Below are 17,773 nucleotides of genomic sequence, written 5' to 3'. Positions count from 1 at the left end.
ATACCACAAAACAAAGAAAGCCATACTGACAGCATTTCACTAATATATAAATAATACAAGTAATAATTAGAAAAGATGGGCTGATTAATGGGAAAATAACCAAGATATTTAATATTATGTTTGGAAATGTGTTCCCCAAGTGCATATGTTGACATCCTAACTCTTTATTCCTCAGGATGTCACTGTATTTGGAGACTGTGCTTTTGAAAAACCTGTTGTGAGATGAAGTAATTAGGGTCAACTTAATCCAATATACTGTTCCAGGAAAAGTGCTTAGGGCACTATGGAGGAAGATCACATGAGGACAGAGCAAGGCAGCTGTCAGCCAAGGAGGAGAACTAAGGTGAAATACACACATGCTAACACTTTAACCCTACACTCCTGGCCTACAGAATTATGAGAAAATAAAATTCTGTTGTTTGAGGTACCATCTCTGTGGCATTTTATTATAACAGCCTTAGCAAAAAAAATCCTGTCAACAAATGTAAATAAATTCAAATTAAACAGTAATTCAAGCACATACTGTCATATTTTTGTATCATATACTTAGACTATTACATGGTGTGTACTTAGGAACACAGTTGGGAATACCAATAAAACAATGAATATATAGCAGGGTACATACCCTTAATCCCAGCAGCAGGGAGGCAGAGGAAGGCAGAGGGAGGCAGAGCTTTGTGAATTTCAGACCAGACTAGTCGACATAGTGAACTCCAGGCTAGCTAGAGCTATAGAGTGAGAACCTTTCTCAAAACAAATTGATATCTGCATTCCCTTTGATTCAACAATTTTACCTCAAGCATGTGAGTTCCAGGTTCATTGAGAAAGCCTGCCTCAAAAATATAAGATGCAATGTGATCTAAGAAAACATCTAATGTCAACCTTTGGCCTCTACATGCACATACATGCCTCCATATATCTGTTAGGCAGCCTGTTTTCTGATTGAGCTAGGTTTAAACCCCAGAGACCTAGCAGATAACTCTGCAAGGAATGGAAGGCGTTTGCCATGTTCCCAGACACTAGGGCTCTGGCATGAGGCCTCAGCTCTCCATAGTTCTGTGGCCATCAGTCATGTAGAGCAATGTCCCAAGCCGCTCCACAGATAGAGGACCTGACAACAGATCACATAGACTCAAGACAGATCTCCATCTTAATGAGGTACCTAAAGGCCTGAAGGGCTTAGCCAATTAAGCTCTCCTTCCCAGACACTCCTCCCTGCAAAAGGTATTTAACCTCAGGCCTGTTCTGAGAAAGTGGGGTATGGTTTCTCTAAATCACAACTCTCCACTATGACAATAAACGCCTTAGAACCATGGACAGTCTCTTCTTATCAGGACTGCTGTGGGGAACGATGGAGCAGTTCTTTCTCTAAAGAGCCATGCGTCTAATCTCCCGCAGGAGGTCTCTCTTCATTCTCAGCCATGGTCTCCACCAAGCTAACCTGCCTGTGCAAGCCAAGGATACTCTCAACCTTGTGGGACCCAACCGGAGTGCTCCCATCCCCCCTCTTTTCCCTGCTGCCCCAGGCTAGAGCCAACTCAGAGGGCCCCACTCTGTTCTCAGCTCTTCTGAGGCATCTAGTGGTGTCTGTGGTCTCCAAGAGCCTGAGAACCTGTCCTCTTTTGGCCTCCATGCAGTCCTGCGACCCATGAGCCTGACTCTGGCAGTTTTGTAGGAACCTTAGACTGCACTTCCCCACCCCTGGAGTGGGGTCCTGCAGCTTCTCACAGCCCGACGCCTGTGGGGGTGCTGTGGGGTTATCGCAGTCAAAATTTCCCACATCCTGTCTTGCCCAGTAACCTGAGTGGCTGGATGCGGGACGCCATTTTAGCCCACATATACAGACATGTTGTATGTATATATGTATCATACACACACCTATACACAGAGAGTAAAAGTAACAGTGGAATAGCACAGACAGACTGGTTGCATTTATTTATAGCTACAGTATCGTCTTTGGCAGTTTAAGATATAAAATAAGACCACAGTTCCATTTTTTTGGAAAGTTGAGTTAATGTTAATGAGCATTATGTAAAAACACTGGGATGATTAACTTTGGCTGTCCGTTTGATATTTGGTATTTATAACCACTATAGAAACAAACCCCTAGGCATGTCTTTGAGGGATTTTCAAGATTATATCAATTGAGGAAGGAAGACCTATACTCAAAGTGGCTGTCACTATTCTGTGGGGGAGGGGTCCTCAGATGACGAAGGAGAAAGGGAGTCAAGGACCAGTGGTCCTCTCTGCTGCCTGACTGTGGGTGCCATGTGACCAGTCGCACCAGTGGTCGTCTCTCTCTGCTTCCTGACTGTGGGTACCATGTGACCAGTCATTTCTTTTTTGCTGCCATGCCATCTCCATTGTGGCAGACTGTGCCTGTCTAAAATTATCTATTGTGTTTAATTGATTACTCTATCAGAATGCTCTAAAGATTTGCTTCAGGATTCACAAAATCCCAGCACTTGGGAGGCAGAGGCAGGCAGATTTCTGAGTTCGGGGCCAGCTGGGTCTACAGAGTGAGTTCCAGGACAGCCAGGGCTACACAGAGAAACCCTGTCTCGGAAAACAAAAACAAAAACAAAAACAAAAACAAAACAAAACAAAACAAACAAAAAACCCCCAAAAACAAAGTTTGAGAATTTATTGACAAAAATCTTAGAAGACTCGTTGGTCACACACACATGTGAGATGAAGTAGCAAAGCAAGAGCATCAGAAAATAAAGTGTCTTGTAGAAGCCACTTAATTAAATGGGACAGACACTCTGGAAAAATGTTTCTATTGCTTAAGCCTTGTCTCTTTGCAGACTGGATAACACTCAGAAGTCCAGCAGATAAAGTCTCTTAGCTTTAAGGGAAATAGGAACCAGTGTTTTTTGAGAGATGGTGTAAGATATTGCCAATTTTGACTGATGATCAGGAGACCATACATCTACAACAGAAACATGTGAGGAAATAAATATATACTCTGGCTTCACTGGCAATATGGTAAGTCTGACCATGGCAAATGCCCACTTAAAATAATCTGAAGCTAGAGATCAGTAAATGATTTACTTTGCTTGCGGTAATCTGGCTTATAAGGAGATTCTTAGTTTCAATATTGGGTCTTCCCAGCTCTTAACTCTTCTGGAAAAGTTTAACTGTTCATTTATCCATTTCTTTCAGCAAATATTAAGAATCAAAGGTCTGTGTCAACCTTCTCAATGACTCTCCACTGCTGTGATCCAGGCCACTCATGTCCTTGAGAGCACCTGCTGCAGGCTTCTAGTTCCTGCCTAGGGGAACCCACATCTGGACCTTCTCACCCACCCTGCTGAATATCTATGAGCCAAGTACTGTTAACAGTCAGTGCCTGAACAAGTGTCTGGACGTCGGTCCCACTTACTTTTCTGATCACAACTCTCTGACTTAACCTTATGTGGTCACTGTTGAGAAATTAACTCCTATTTCAGAGGCTGCTTGATTCCCTACCCCTGCTTCTAACATGGTAATGTTGATATTGATGCTTGAAGATCTGAGGGACAGTATGGCTTTAGTTTGGGTAAGGTTGTTCTTTTTGTTTTGTTTTCAAGCAACATTCTTTTGATGTTCCCTATTCTCTGGAAGTTCTCAGCCCCACATGAAACTTGGCACTGAAGAGAGTAACTCCCAGATCATTTATGTTTGATTCATCAAACAGATTTTCGATCTGTAAACTTGTGAGCTTGAAGGAAAACTCCCTTCAAAGCTCATTTCAGGCTCCTCTGAATGTCAAAGGCCTTTTCTAAAATAATGCCAGCCTTATCTAAGAGCTCCTGTTCCCAGGCCTTCTGCTCATCAATAGATTGTTTTTACTTAAAACCACTTTGTCTTTTCCTAAACATCTGTTCTGTTAATCTTTTAATATGGGCATTTAAACGATACTATATTTGGAACCATTTATTTGATAACATTTAGGGTAACTTTGTGCTTGCTCCAAGAAGGGAGGGATAGCTTTTGGATCAAAAGGCTCTATTCCTAATAATGTTGTAGAAGTCTTGTTTCCCTTTGCATATAGAGCACAACCTAGGTTAGAGAGGTCAATAACTTGTAGAGGTGTTTTATATACTTTCCACTATTTGAGACCTCAGTGCTTCATCGTTGTTAATGAATGAATGGATGGATGCCGTGTTATCAGCTGTCTTGGCTAATATGTGGTTTATAAAATCACAGTTCATAGTGTATATAGTTCTTTTATCATGGACTTAGATGGTTTATAGAAGTTACTTATATCACATAAGAAGGTAAGAATGCTTATTGAAAATGCAGGTGAAACATGTGTCTAAATGTCTGGGTATAGACGGATGCACTGAGTCTTGACTCTCAGATTGGAATGGAGGAGATCATTAGGATAAAGTTAAGCTTGTTAGTCATTTAGTTGCTCTCAACAATGTTAGTAGTTGAGTGTGCTTGCATCACCGGAGAGATCTGTCAGGAGCATCAAAAATACTGAGGTGGTGAAAAGGAGACAAGATAGTGCTGAGTTCAGGTATGCTGGGAGCTCTGTGGGTGGATGGTGAAAGCAAGGATAACATGTCTGCTGAACCTGCTTGAATGTGTGCTGGTTTCAGCGCACCCATCTAGTCCTCTACTAGGGTCACAGATTATGTATGCATGTATGTATGTATGTATGTATGTATGTATGTATGTATGTATGTATGAGACAGGGTTGTCTCACCACATGGTTGCCCTTGACCTTGCTATGTAGCAGGGTGGCCTTGAACTCTTAGAGATCTGCTTGTTGTTGCCTTTGGAGTGCTGGAAGTAAAGCCATCTGCCTGGCTTTTTTATTTCCAAGGTCCTTTCCTTTCTAGATGCAATTAAACTTTAGGTTATGTGGGGTATTTTTTGTTTTTTGTTTTTATTTTCCTGCTTACTTTTTTTCTTCCAGTTTGATGTCCTTGACAACAAAGAACACACTTTTTTTTTTAAAGTTAGTTTTTGAATCTTCGCATTATTTAGAAAATGTAATTTCATTGAGTGCCTGATCAATGTGTGCCTAAAATATCTGCTTTCTTTTTGGGGGGGAGGGGGGAGGGAGGGTTAGAGACAGGGTTTCTCTGTATAGCCCTGGCTATCCTGGAACTCACTTTGTAGACCAGGCTGGCCTTGAACTCAGAAATCTGCCTGCCTCTGCCTGCCGAGTGCTGGGATTAAAGGCGTGTGCCACCAAACCAGGCTTTCTTGATAGTGCTCTGTGGTCCCATGCTGGCCAGCACCTCTTCTCCAGTGTCAGAGGCTTCCCATCTTCTCCTTTTGTGTTTTGCATTTGCCTCAGGCACACACATTGCTGGGTATTTTCCCTTGGAGCCAGCCAAACAATTGACAGTGATCCTTTTAGGGAAAAAGAGGTACCTGCCAAGCTACTGCCACAAAGGAAAAGAAAAGGAAAAGACTTACTTTCCAGATTCACACAGACCACCTGACTGTTGAGACCAGTCAAGAAAAGAAGTGACGGAGAAATTGACTGGCTTCACAGAATAGGCACATGTGCCTTAATTTGGGGAAGAAATTATTTCCCTTGGATTCTTATGGTGATCTGAGATCCCAGTAGGTAGGAGACTTGGTACAAGTGAACAGAGTGGGGCCCTCCAATGCCTTCTACTTTCAAATGAAGTTTCTCTATGGGGAGAATAACAGATGAGACTGTGTTTTCTGTACGCTGTGCAACAGTAGTTAGCACATGGCAATCAATAGGAGCTTGTTTGTTCAAAATGCACCAACTATACAAAGGGGGAAAAAAGGCTTACTTGAAAACATCGCTACCAAGGATGACATCATCTATCATCCATGTTCTGTCCTGCTGGCCCCCAGCTGAAGTTAGGCAGGAAGCTGAGAGAAGGTCTTAAGGAACATTAAGCAGTAGGGTGTCATCCAAAGCATGCTTACCAGGGATACAACTCATTCTTGAGACTATGGAAAGAGAAGAGAGGTCCTCCCAGATTTTCTCTCAGTGTGGGGTTTGAGTACTGGGCCTACATGAGGGGTTAAGGAACTTTGGCTCAAAGTTAGAGGTGAGCTTCTTTTTATTATTATTATTATTATTATTATTATTATTATTATTATTATCAACCTAAACACCTTTATCCATCGTTGGAACATTTAAGGCCTTGGAGGCATGGACTCAAAATTGCTGAGAAAATCCAGAGGCTAGCTAGGGTTACAGTGTGGTCAAGACTCTTTTGAGTTTCACTAAGGACATAGAACTCAGGCAGGGGTAGGGAGACCTACATATTCACTGTCTTGGCCTCATTTAAGCCCGCCACAGTGCAGCAGCCACAAGAAAACAGTGCAGCAGCCACCGGAAAGAAACGCTCCCCTCCTGGCCTGTTTTACTTTGAAATTCTGTTCCTCCCCCAATTCCAACTAGTAATTTGTTTGTACAATACTTATCTTTGTAGATATTTCACATCAGAATCTTTAACATTATTGGAGAAGGTCAGTGCACATGGTTGCTACTGCACTCATCAGAGAAAAAGTTTGTCTTTTGCAGTGGGGGAGGAGGTGGCATAGAGAGTCACACTGGTCAATGTGCACAGAATCAGTGACTGTGGAGTCTTCAGTCTGACATCTCTATCAACTCCCTCATCCAAGATGTAGGGAGCATCACAGAAAGGTAGCAAGTTTGTAATAGTCAGAGGTTAGGGAGGACCACCCAAGATGCAGGGAGCATCACAGGAGAAGGGGTGGAAAGTTTTTAAGAGCTAGAGGTTGGGGAGGACCGCTGCAAAGCAGTGATTTTTGGATACCATAGGATTGTGCTCCTGCACCCACCCACACAGCTGTTGTTAATCAAGTCTGTTTACATTTCCTCATGTGTTGGGGAGCACTAAGGAGGCTCCCACCAGGGCTGAAAAGCTACTGGCAGTTGATGGCCACTGGGAGAGAGTCATTTTTCTTCAAGGGTGTGGCTTCTGTTAGGTTGCTCATGCTCTAATGGACGGCCCTGTACCTGTACAGGTATCAACAGCCTTAACTGCACTCGGTGGTAACAAAGCCAACCAACCAATCAAAACCAAACCAAAACAACCCCACATGAAGCTGGGAGGAAAATGTGTTTGGGGGGGGGTGGTCTGGGAAGAGTTGGAGTGGGTAGTAGGGGTCCCAATTAGATCAAAATATATTGTATACATGCATACAGCTCGTAAGAGAAATAAAAAAGCATAAAACAACCCTGAAGCAACAGCTAAAAAAGATTCTGTTGGGATTTTTAAGCAGCACTACAGCTATGAGAAAACTGTGGTTTCAGGCCCTGGAGGTGGCTCAGAGGGTAAAGGCTGTTACCAGGCAAGACCTGAATTTGATTCCTGGAACCCAGTTAAAGGGGAAGCCAATTAATGGAGAAAGGAGAGCATGCAACTCTACAAAAGTGTCTCCTGACCTCCCTTCCTTATGTGTGTGTGTGTGTGTGTGAGAGAGAGAGAGAGAGACAGACAGACAGACAGACAGAGAAAGGTACACAGAGAGAGACCCAGAGAGACAAAGATACACAAAAAGAATAAGCATTACTATATACATTTTAAATGAAGCCTGGTTTCTTTCACATTGAAGACGATTTTCTTAGTTCATTATATTAAAGGAAACCCGCAAGAACAGAGCTCCCACGGGATTGCATACCAATTGAAATTCTGCTGAGCACAGCCAAACAAAGATCGGGTCTATAGTAGCAGGAGACCAAAATAATGTGACAGCAGGTGACTTTTCTAAAGAAGCGTTCAGTGTGGGTTTAGTATAGAACTTCCTCTTCATACAGGAAAAGGAAAACAAAAATGTTTTTCCTTCTTTTAAAACAGCTGTGTAACTTGCTGGCTAAGCAAATGTTTTTCCCTATTGTAGTTTCGAAAGGAAAGGCACTTGGAGGACCTCTCTCCCCTTAGCCCTTCCTTCCACCCTGGACTGTACCATTCTTAGATTATAGGGTGATCAAAAGCAGAAAATAAGTTAGAAACTCGTCAAAAGTCGTCCGTCTTCTCTCAGTAAGCACTGCCTCACCTGTGTAAACGTTCTTCTCACTGTGATCGGAAACTGTTCAGGGGCTTGCTGCATTTGCAAGGTCGCAGCGGGAGGGAGCAGCGAGCTTTGGACTGCACCTCAAAGGGCGAGGTAAACAACAGGGCTATAAAAGTCAGTGTCAGCCTGTGGCTTTGCGGAGCTGCCCTAACTAGAGCAAAGAGACATCCGAAGGAGTTGCGTAAGTAGGACTTGATTCTTTTACAGTTTGGGAAATATTTTTCTGAGGTAAAATACGTTTCTCCCCCGCTTTAAAATAGACTTAGTAAAAAGATGACTAAAAGACATTAAAACCACTTTTTTTTTAAATGAACAAGAAGTGTCGGGGAAGAACAGTTAACTTTTTTAAAAACAAATTTTATATTTTTATTGTTGTTGATTTTTGTCCTTTACTGTGGGCAATGTAAAATGCAGCTGTTTCTCTCTGCAGGAGACTGTGGTGTCATATGGGCAACATTATCTCATTAAATTCCAGGGTTTCCCACGAAGGGTTAGAGTGAGAACAAACAAGAGGGAAAGCTAGTGGATTTCAAGAGCAGAGATGGGACAGACGCCCGTCGCACCGCTCTGTACTGTAGAGGTGTCCAGAGAATTCGGAAGCAATTTCAGAACTGGGAGGGAGCAGACTGAACAGGGAGGGAGCAGGCTCCATCCCCAGGGCAGGGCTCCAGCCTTGCTTTAAGGCAGTCCAGTGGTGGGCAGGTTGTCCTTCGGTGGGGGAGCTTTTGAGTTTAAGTAGAGGGTGGAAGCCTGAAGGTGGATGAGGGGCTTTTTTTTTTTTTTTTTTGACAGGGTTTCTCTGTGTAGCCCTGGCTGTCCTGGAACTCACTCTGTAGACCAGGCTGGCCTCGAACTCAGAAATCGGCCTGCCTCTGCCTCCCGAGTGCTGGGATTATAGGCGTGTGCCACCACTGCCCAGCGGATGAGGGGCTTTAAAATGCTGGTCTGTTTTGTCGTTGTTGTTGTTGTTCAGGGGGAGAGGATGTGTGGCAAAGAGTATGCTTGCTCTCCTTTTAATGGAGTCCAATCAATTGTAGTTTTGAGCATGAACAGGTATCTAGGCTTGCAACTGAAGACTAGGATCGCTATAATCACTGTCCAGTTGTTACTGGATCTAATTTTGTTATTTGCCTTCATTCTTTTTATATAGTTCTTCGACAGTTACAGTTAAAATGCAAACTTTATTCCATAAAAGCAACCTTAAGCAAAGTCAAGCAGCCTATTGATTAATGATGGGAAACTCTGCAAGTGGAAACTCATCTTCTCCAGTTTTTCCTTTGTCCCTCGATCATTCTTTTCATTAGAAACGTGGGTGAAATAGTCTTCTCATTTATGTCTGCCATTTAGCCATTTGAAAATATCTGCCTTATGGCAGAGTATCAACGGCCATGTCTTCATGCTAGAGTTCTATAAAGACTGAATTTAGTTTAGTGTTTTGAGATTGTGTGTGTGTATGTTAGCGATTGATCCCAGAGCCTCGCATGAATTTAGTTTAGGAAAGAAGTACCAGCTAGATTTTCTATTAAGAAACTGAATAGCTTGGTTTTTTTTTCCTTCTTTTTTTCCTTCAGAGCATAGAGCATATAGAAATGCTATAGTTAGTGCTATAGTTAAATAGGTTGCCATAGTTATTGCAAGGTGATGTATTTTAAAACTCTCAGTGTATACTGGTAGCTGAGCTATCCATGTTTTGAGTTGGGCAGAACCAATTTAAATCTACTCTTGTGGATAATAATCCTGTATGGTCTTAGAGAAGGCACACAAAGTCTCTCTGAGCCACAGTTTCCTCAGTTGCAGAGAGGGCAGTAGCATAAACATTCTGAGGCACAACTGGCGCCTGTAAATGTGCTTAACAGCTTCCCTTTTAGCCTTTATAGTTCTAGCAAAACCCAGTAACTGATTGACATAAGAATGATCCCATTATTATGGTAAATATCACCCGATTAAACACCAGAATTAAAAATGTTAGTACAAATAGCTGAAGTAGATTTAAAGGTTGCCTTTTCCTTTTCTTGTCTTGTTTTACTTTTGGGCGTAGCCTGACAGTGTGACCCTGGCTGGCCTGGACCAGTTATATGTAGACTTATTATATAAGATTCACTTGCCTCTGCCTTCCAAGCGCTGGGATTAAAGGTGTGCACACCATACCCAGCTCCCCCTCCCTCCCTCCTAATTTTTCATTATTTCTTTTTTGTTTGATTTTTTTTAAGACAGGGTCTCACAAGTAGCACTGGCTGTTGTGGTACTCACTACATAGACCAGGCTGGTCTCGAACTCACAGAGATCAAACTGCCTCTGCCTCTACCTCTGCCTCTGCCTCTGCCTCTGCCTCTGCCTCTGCCTCTGCCTCCTGAATAATGGGATTAAAAGCATGAGCTACTATACCCAGCTCCCTCCCCTTTCTTCAGTGAGGCCCTTGGTGAGAACTGTCTAACTGTATAGCTGAGGATGGCCTCTAACTGGAGACTCCTCTGCCTCAGCTCTCACATGCTAGTCACAGGCACAGGTGTGCTGCTGTGGCCAGCTAACTTGGTATTCAGAAGCACTTCACACCACTAGGTCTGTTCTCACTCTGTGTCCCAGAGAGGTCTGGAATTCACCCCGTGGCCATGCTATTCTTGAACTCAGAGGTATCCTTCTGCCTCAGCTTTCTCGTGTCAGTTTTGCAGGCATGAGCCACCACACCGGATTTCTTTTATTCTTCCTCCTCCCCCTCCCACTCTTCCTCTTCCTCCTTCTTCTAATTCTTCTCCATGATTTTTGCACATTTTTTCATGTCTCTAAATTTACCTATAAAAAATTCCGAGAGAGGTGGCCAAGTTTGGGGGCTATTTCTCATCATGTATTTGATATTTTAACTTTTCTTGAGACAGGGCATCTTTTTATCTGAGAATGTTTTCTACCTCGTCACAGGAGCTTCATGACGGCAGTAGCAGCAACTACTGCCTCCTGTTTGGTTTGTAGACTACTGGAGAGGTTTAGGTGGGGCAAGAACAATGACTTGTAATACTGCTTCTTGGCTAGGATTTTCCTCTCCTGGACACACTTATCATGAATATGGTGGCAATATCAAAGCAGGTAGTCTTATACCTGAAGAGATTCAAATCTACATTATCACGTTACTACATATAGAGGACTAACAAGCCAAAAATATTGAATGTACTCAAGATGTTTAAAAATGCGGGAGGCTTGAACTTGAAGCCATGGTTTACTGTCTGCCTTTTGCCTGGCACTTTACAGGAAGATTTCATGCAAGAAGAGCTAAGGGCCACCATGAACCACAACCACCATGTTGGTCTCCACCGCCATGTCCTCCCTTTACTTTCTGGGCTGATTTTTTTTTTTTTTCAGTTTTGTGCAGAGTTCACAACTAACATTTCCTAGATTGGCAGAGGGTAGAATGAAGCCGTCAGGGCTCAGTGCATCTCAAATGTGTCAGAATGTGTTTGCAGAATGTTCTGTGTCTATGCATTACAGTTGGAAGGTGTTTCTGAATATGTGTCCTTTCCCAGAGAGGTGCCTGGCTGTCTCATTAGGCACATTTCCAAATGTGTGCTGCTCATGGAAATACTGTACCATGCTGCAGGTAGCTAGCTACCTCTGATCATTCCTCTGCCTTTTTGCTGGCACTTTCCCCTTTATAGGAACATTTAATGGAAGGAGGCGCATGACAATGGTGTAATGAGCCTAACAAAATGGAAATAGAATCCATATGCTAAGTTATGATAAGTAGCATTGTACCTACTGTGTTTAAAGAAATTCATAGCAATGACTGTGAAGTTATCAATGAAGATTACATCTCTTGTTTTATAGGACAACCTCAGCAATGTGGAGAAGCCTAGGGCTTGCCCTGGCTCTCTGTTTCCTCCCCTATGGAGGAGCAGAGAGCCAAGGCCAAAGCTCTGCTTGTTACAAAGCCCCGGAGTGGTACATAGGAGATCAAAATCCAATGCTAAACTCAGAGGGCAAAGTGACAGTGGTTGCTCTTCTTCAAGCCAGCTGATACTTGTGTCTTCTGCAGGCATCCAGGTAAGTGATCTTTTAAGGCTTAGGATATTCTTAGCAAAAGGTTATTAAATATAAATGTATGCATATAAAAGGCAACATAAATAGGAATAATGTAATGGTTAAATAACACCTTTGAAGACAAATATGTTTGCATAGCACACATCTAATGAAAAGATGAGGGCATCTTATATGTGTACACACACACACAAACACACACATACACACCACACACCATGGATATATCCAGTACTACCAAAATATTCACTGTGGCATTCCTGGGCTTTGAACATGTTTTCCTATTAGTGTAGCAGATTCTTTAAGAGCAGAGGAAGGCTGCCAGCCAGTACACACACTAAATGCTAAAATGCTAATAAAAGGTCTTGCATCATTTAACAACCATAAACAAAGAACATTGGTTGACTCATCCACCAACTATTATTGGCATAACATTCTGCATATATGCAACGTGAATCCAAGTTTATCTAATTTGAAGCTCATGTTCATGCAAACATTTCGCATTGTTTCAAGTTATAAACAACTGTAAAAAAAAAAAAGTAAAGTTGCCTTATAACAAACACAAAACAAGTTACAGCCAGTTAAAAACAATACGAGCATCGCAGAACGCGAAAAGAATGTAGATGGCAGAACAGATAAGCAAACTAAATGTCATCATTAATTTCATGTGTTTTCCCCCTAGATTGGAAGACCTGCGCATAAAACTAGAAAGCCAAGGATATTTTAACATCTCTTACATTGTTGTTAACCATCAAGGATCTCCTTCCCAATTAAAACACTCACATCTTAAAAAGCAGGTGTCAGAACACATTGCAGTGTACAGACAAGAAGAAGATGACACAGATGTCTGGACTCTCTTAAATGGAAACAAAGATGACTTCCTCATCTATGACAGGTGAGCTGTCCTCCAGGCCTTTCCTATTTATTTACTTTTGCTGCACACAGTGGTCTTCTTCACTACTGAATGCCACAGTTCACCTTTCATCTCATGGGACTCCTTACTGTTGGAGACATTTTCAGTTTCTACTCTATGGCAGACACTGCCCTGCTATTTCTTTCCACAGCTTTCTGTTGCCTCCTCTCCCCTTCCTCCCTCCCTCCTTCTCATTCTTCCTACTACATTCCTCCTGTTAACAAGCTTGTATTATTCAGGGGGATTCAGTTTTCTTCTCTTCACACTGAATATTCTGCAAAAAAGTGGTCTTGGGGATGGCCTTGCTGCCATCTGCCCTTCAGAAAACTGTGTCAGGCAGGTGTTAAGGAATTGTAGTCATTCACCAGCTCCTAAGTCTTACATCTATGATTAAATAAAAAATTCATAGTTTTAGAGAATTTCAATGCATATATTGTCTTCTATAAAATATTCTTAGTTGATGCTTGCTTTCTTCTGCCCCACATGGGCCGAATGTTTCCTTTGCCTCACATTACATATCATTTTAGCATTACACTTCATTCTTTCAGGCTTCTAAACTAATCTAGTCAGTGGAAAGTACAACATTTTGCCACTCATGTAAAGATGAATATTTTGGGTACAATATCTGTAAAAATGGACATTTCAACTTTAACATTTTTGAGAATGTTAAATTATAATTATAGCTATTTTAATTTAATGGAGACTTTATTATGTCAGGTCTTTGAATAAGTGAGCTAGTGAGCACAGAGCATCCATGTGCCAGTACTTGTGACATTCAGTAGAAAGGAGAACCATGAGTTTCAGGCTAGCTTAGATGCCACAGTGAGTTCAAGGCTAAGCTGAGTTATAAGAATCTACCTTAAAAAAAATCGGGGACTGGGGATGTAGCTCACTGACAGAGTAATTATATAGCAGATGTAAGGGCTGGGTTTGATTCCTACACTACAAAAATAACAAATAGATAAGAGTCTGCCCCAAACTTGGAAATTGCTTTTGTTGTGCTATGATTTCTGCTTCTGTAAAATTTGTCTTGCCTAAGCAGTTATGAAAAGCTCCCACGATTAGTCTTTGGCAGAATATAAAATTAAAATTAAATATATATCTGAGTCAGTTATTATACATTTTTTTATTATTTAGTGACACGTATAATTCAAAATACTAAGATTAGACTCAGTGTATTCTTGGTCTAATCTGACCTGGTATACATCCTGGAAACTCAGTTGTAGACTCCATTCAAGGAAATCTATTAAAGGCATGGAAGGGTCTTGGCCCCTAACACCTAATGCCATGTAGCCCTAGTAGGGTTGCAGTACAGAAACTACAGTAGAACCTTATGTTTGCCTTTTAGATGTGGCCGTCTCGTGTATCACCTTGGTTTGCCTTACTCCTTCCTCACATTCCCATATGTTGAAGAAGCCATTAAGATTGCTTACTGTGAGGAGAGGTGCGGAAACTGCAATCTCACGGTAGGCATTTTTCTCGATTGCTTTTACTGGGGGATAAGGAGAAAACTCTAAAAAAATCTACCTAATAAGTGGCTTGCTATCGATTATAAAAGGAAAATTTTTAATGCATGATTTGTGTTAGGTAACACACCTTAAAACATATTTTCAAGATTCATATTGATGCTTTTATCTAGAAAGCCTTTCAAAACAAACAAACCATGACTGGAGAGATGGCTCAGTGGTTAAGAATACTTGCTGCTTTTGCAGAGAAGCCCCGTTTAGTCCCCAGCACCCACACAGCAGCTTAGAGCCATTTAATTCCAGTTCCAGGGGACCCAGTGCCCTCTTCTGGCCTGAGGGTACCAGGCACAAATGCAGTGTTCTCAATTCATGGAGCCAAGGGACTCATATACATGAAGTAAAAATAAATAAACATCTAAAGGTAATAAAAAAACATCGTAGACCACTATGTCAGCTACTAATGAATGCTGTTGCATAAGGATAAGTGCTCGAAGAATTTAGTCAACATTTAAAATATTCTGACTGTGGTAACCTGGGCATGTTCAGAGAGAAGCCCATCTGTGATGTTACTGGTCAGGGAACTGAAACTAGATAACTATTTAATTTGTCCCTTGATTCAGGACAACCAGCTTTGCTAAAGAGCTAGCCTCTTTCCTCTCTGTTAGTTAAGTATTGCACTCCTCTGAAAAAGAAATGTATACTACTAATTACTTGATATCTCCTTATAACCACGAAAATATTTATTTCTTGTTATGAGAAAGAAGTACATTTAAATATTTCTATAAAAATTTAATTCTTATTGACTAAACTTTTTTCTTTTGCACTTAAAATATCTTTAAACAATATTTCCTAAATTGGCCAGAGTGTTAAAATTTAAATTCAGGTTCAAGAAATATTCTGAAATTATATAGGAATTGACTAATTTTGTTGGCAGGTCACATTAATCGTACCACTTTGATTTTAATATTTATAAAATTCTAAATGTTATTTTCAGATTTTAAAGATGAGGAGATTGGGTTGCAAATAAATCTCTTAGATTTGAACCAACACTAAATAATTAGTGCTATCAAGATTTAATTTTTCATATTTTGGGGTTACTTCTGGTTTTGCATTTGTGGAAATGCCTACTATAAATATGTCCAGCCATATTGAAAAAAAAAAGGCAGAAAGATTTCCTATAATAGGCTTAAAACTTATGAACTATTTGCTAAGGAGAGTAACATAGCATAGGATCTGATATCTACATCAAATCAGCACCTTTCTGTTTTGCTGTCAATTATATGATACCTTATTTGTTCAACCAAGAGAGAAAAAGCTGCTGTCAATTAAAGTAGGCTATGACACCTTTTTTACCCAACAGAGCTGTGAAAACACTACCAAAGCTTTGATGAAATTAAAAACATTTTCTCATGAAGCAGAATGAAAAGTTGCCAGTCTTTACTGACATCTTTGAGTTGTCCGAGAGAGAGAAGCTATTTAGCTCTAGAAAACAGGATGAGATCAGATAGACGGCAGGTTTGCAAAGTGACTGTAGCAGAACCGATGCTAAGATTCTGAAATATTTGGCTGACTTCATTAGGACCTAAGTTTTTTCAGCCAGCTTATTAAGTTTTGATTTTACAGAGAGAAATCTAGTAGTTTTGCTTCTTTAAACCTATTATAAAAATTGTAGACATTGAGACTAGGATAGGGCTCTTTTTTGTTGCTATACTTGCCACTAAGGTGTATCCCAATTCACTTGTTGAAATAACATATGTTGGCCCTACACGTAATTTTTCATGCCTTCATGATAATTCTATAAGCATGTTAACAAGTGGGTTTATAAATTTGTTCCAGAGTCTTGAAGATGAAGACTTCTGTAAAAATGTGACCTCAGCTACGGCCAATAAAACTGCGGAGCCCTCAGAGGCTCATAGCCACCACAAACACCACAACAAACATGGGCAGGAGCATCTTGGGAGCAGTAAGCCTTCAGAGAATCAGCAACCAGGGCCATCAGATGTCGAGAGGACTCTGCCTCCTTCAGGCTTGCACCACCACCACAGGCACAGGGGCCAGCACAGGCAGGGTCACTTAGAGAGCTGAGACACGGCAGCAAGTGAAGGCTTGCACCTTTCACTTGCCCAGAGGAAGCTCTGACGAAGGGGGTGCATCAACCAGCTCCTGTGTAAGTTGTCTAAGGAGTCCGAGGCAGCCCCCAGCAGCTGCTGCTGTCACTGCCGCCACCTCATATTTGAGAAGTCAGGGTCTGCAATCACTTGACAGTGTGCCGAAAACCTCCCATCCTTATGTAGCTGACAGGGGCTTTTCGCGGAGGAGAAAGTCACTGAATCCTGTCAGTGTAGGTCACCTCCAGCTGCCTGACACAATCAGCCCATGAACCGAATGGAAGCCAACCCTAACTGAAGCTGAGATAATCAGACCAGGAAGTGAAAATGACATTCAAACTAAATTATTGAAAACAAGGTATACTCTCCCCAAGGCAGTCTAAAGACACAATTTCATTTTGAGAATGTTTACAGCCCATTTAATTAATCAGTGAACTAAAAGTCATAGAAATTGGATTTGTGCAAATGTAGAGAAATCTACCATATTGGCTTCCAAAATTTAAAAATTTTATGCCACAAAACATTTCATCCAAATCAGATTTGTACAATAGGGCAACAGAAAAGTGACTGCAGCCTTTGGTTAATATGTCTTTCTTTTTTCTTTTTCCAGTGTTCTAGTTACATTAATGAGAACAGAAACATAAACTATGACCTAGGGGTTTCTGTTGGATAGCTTGTAATTAAGAACAGAGAAAGAACAACAAAGACATATTTTCCAGTGTTTTTTCTTTACTTAAACTCTGAAAACAAGAGAAACTTTGTCTTTCTACTCTTACATTTAAAACCGATGAAATCTTTAACAGATTACACTTTAAATATCTACTCATCATTTTCTCTCTTAGAGTCCTAGCTTGAGTTGCACTGCATGTATCTGTGCATCTTGTTCTCTTCATCTAATGCTGTACTGCTCTGCTGAGCTGTGAGGGACTATCTTGAGAGATGTAATGGAAGGAAAGCATGGTGTTAATCTGCTTACTGCTTAAGACAGTATTTCCATAATCAATGATGGTTTCATAGAGAAACTAAGTCCTATGAACCTGACCTCTTTTATGGCTAATACAACTAAGCAAGAATGGAGTACAGAATTAAGTGGCTACAGTACACACTTATCAAAATAAATGCAATTTAAAAAGCTTTCAAGTGTGTGTCTTTATTGCTCAGCATGCTCACATTGAAAATAGAAGTGATTTTTTAATGTCTTAAAAAACAAAACAAAACCCTAAGCTGTAGCTAGT

The 17,773-nt window shown here is 41.1% G+C and overlaps 1 protein-coding gene across 1 annotated transcript; it reads left to right on the top strand.

Moving 5' to 3' along the window:
• The first annotated feature begins 7,977 nt into the window (after positions 1–7,977).
• On the top strand, positions 7,978–17,678 carry Selenop (selenoprotein P). The gene is made up of 5 exons (XM_021182754.3): positions 7,978–8,209; positions 11,842–12,057; positions 12,734–12,946; positions 14,313–14,430; positions 16,267–17,678. The coding sequence occupies exons 2-5, from the start codon at positions 11,855–11,857 to the stop codon at positions 16,879–16,881; spliced, it is 1,149 nt and encodes a 382-aa protein (XP_021038413.1). The 5' UTR covers positions 7,978–8,209; positions 11,842–11,854; the 3' UTR covers positions 16,882–17,678.
• The last annotated feature ends 95 nt before the right edge of the window (positions 17,679–17,773 follow it).

Source organism: Mus caroli, unplaced genomic scaffold (assembly GCF_978045245.1).
Source record: "Mus caroli unplaced genomic scaffold, Mus_caroli_1 scaffold_16, whole genome shotgun sequence".
Lineage (NCBI taxonomy): Eukaryota > Metazoa > Chordata > Mammalia > Rodentia > Muridae > Mus > Mus caroli.
The sequence above is the reverse complement of the archived record's forward strand: the minus strand, read 5'-3'. Positions and strand labels throughout refer to the sequence as shown.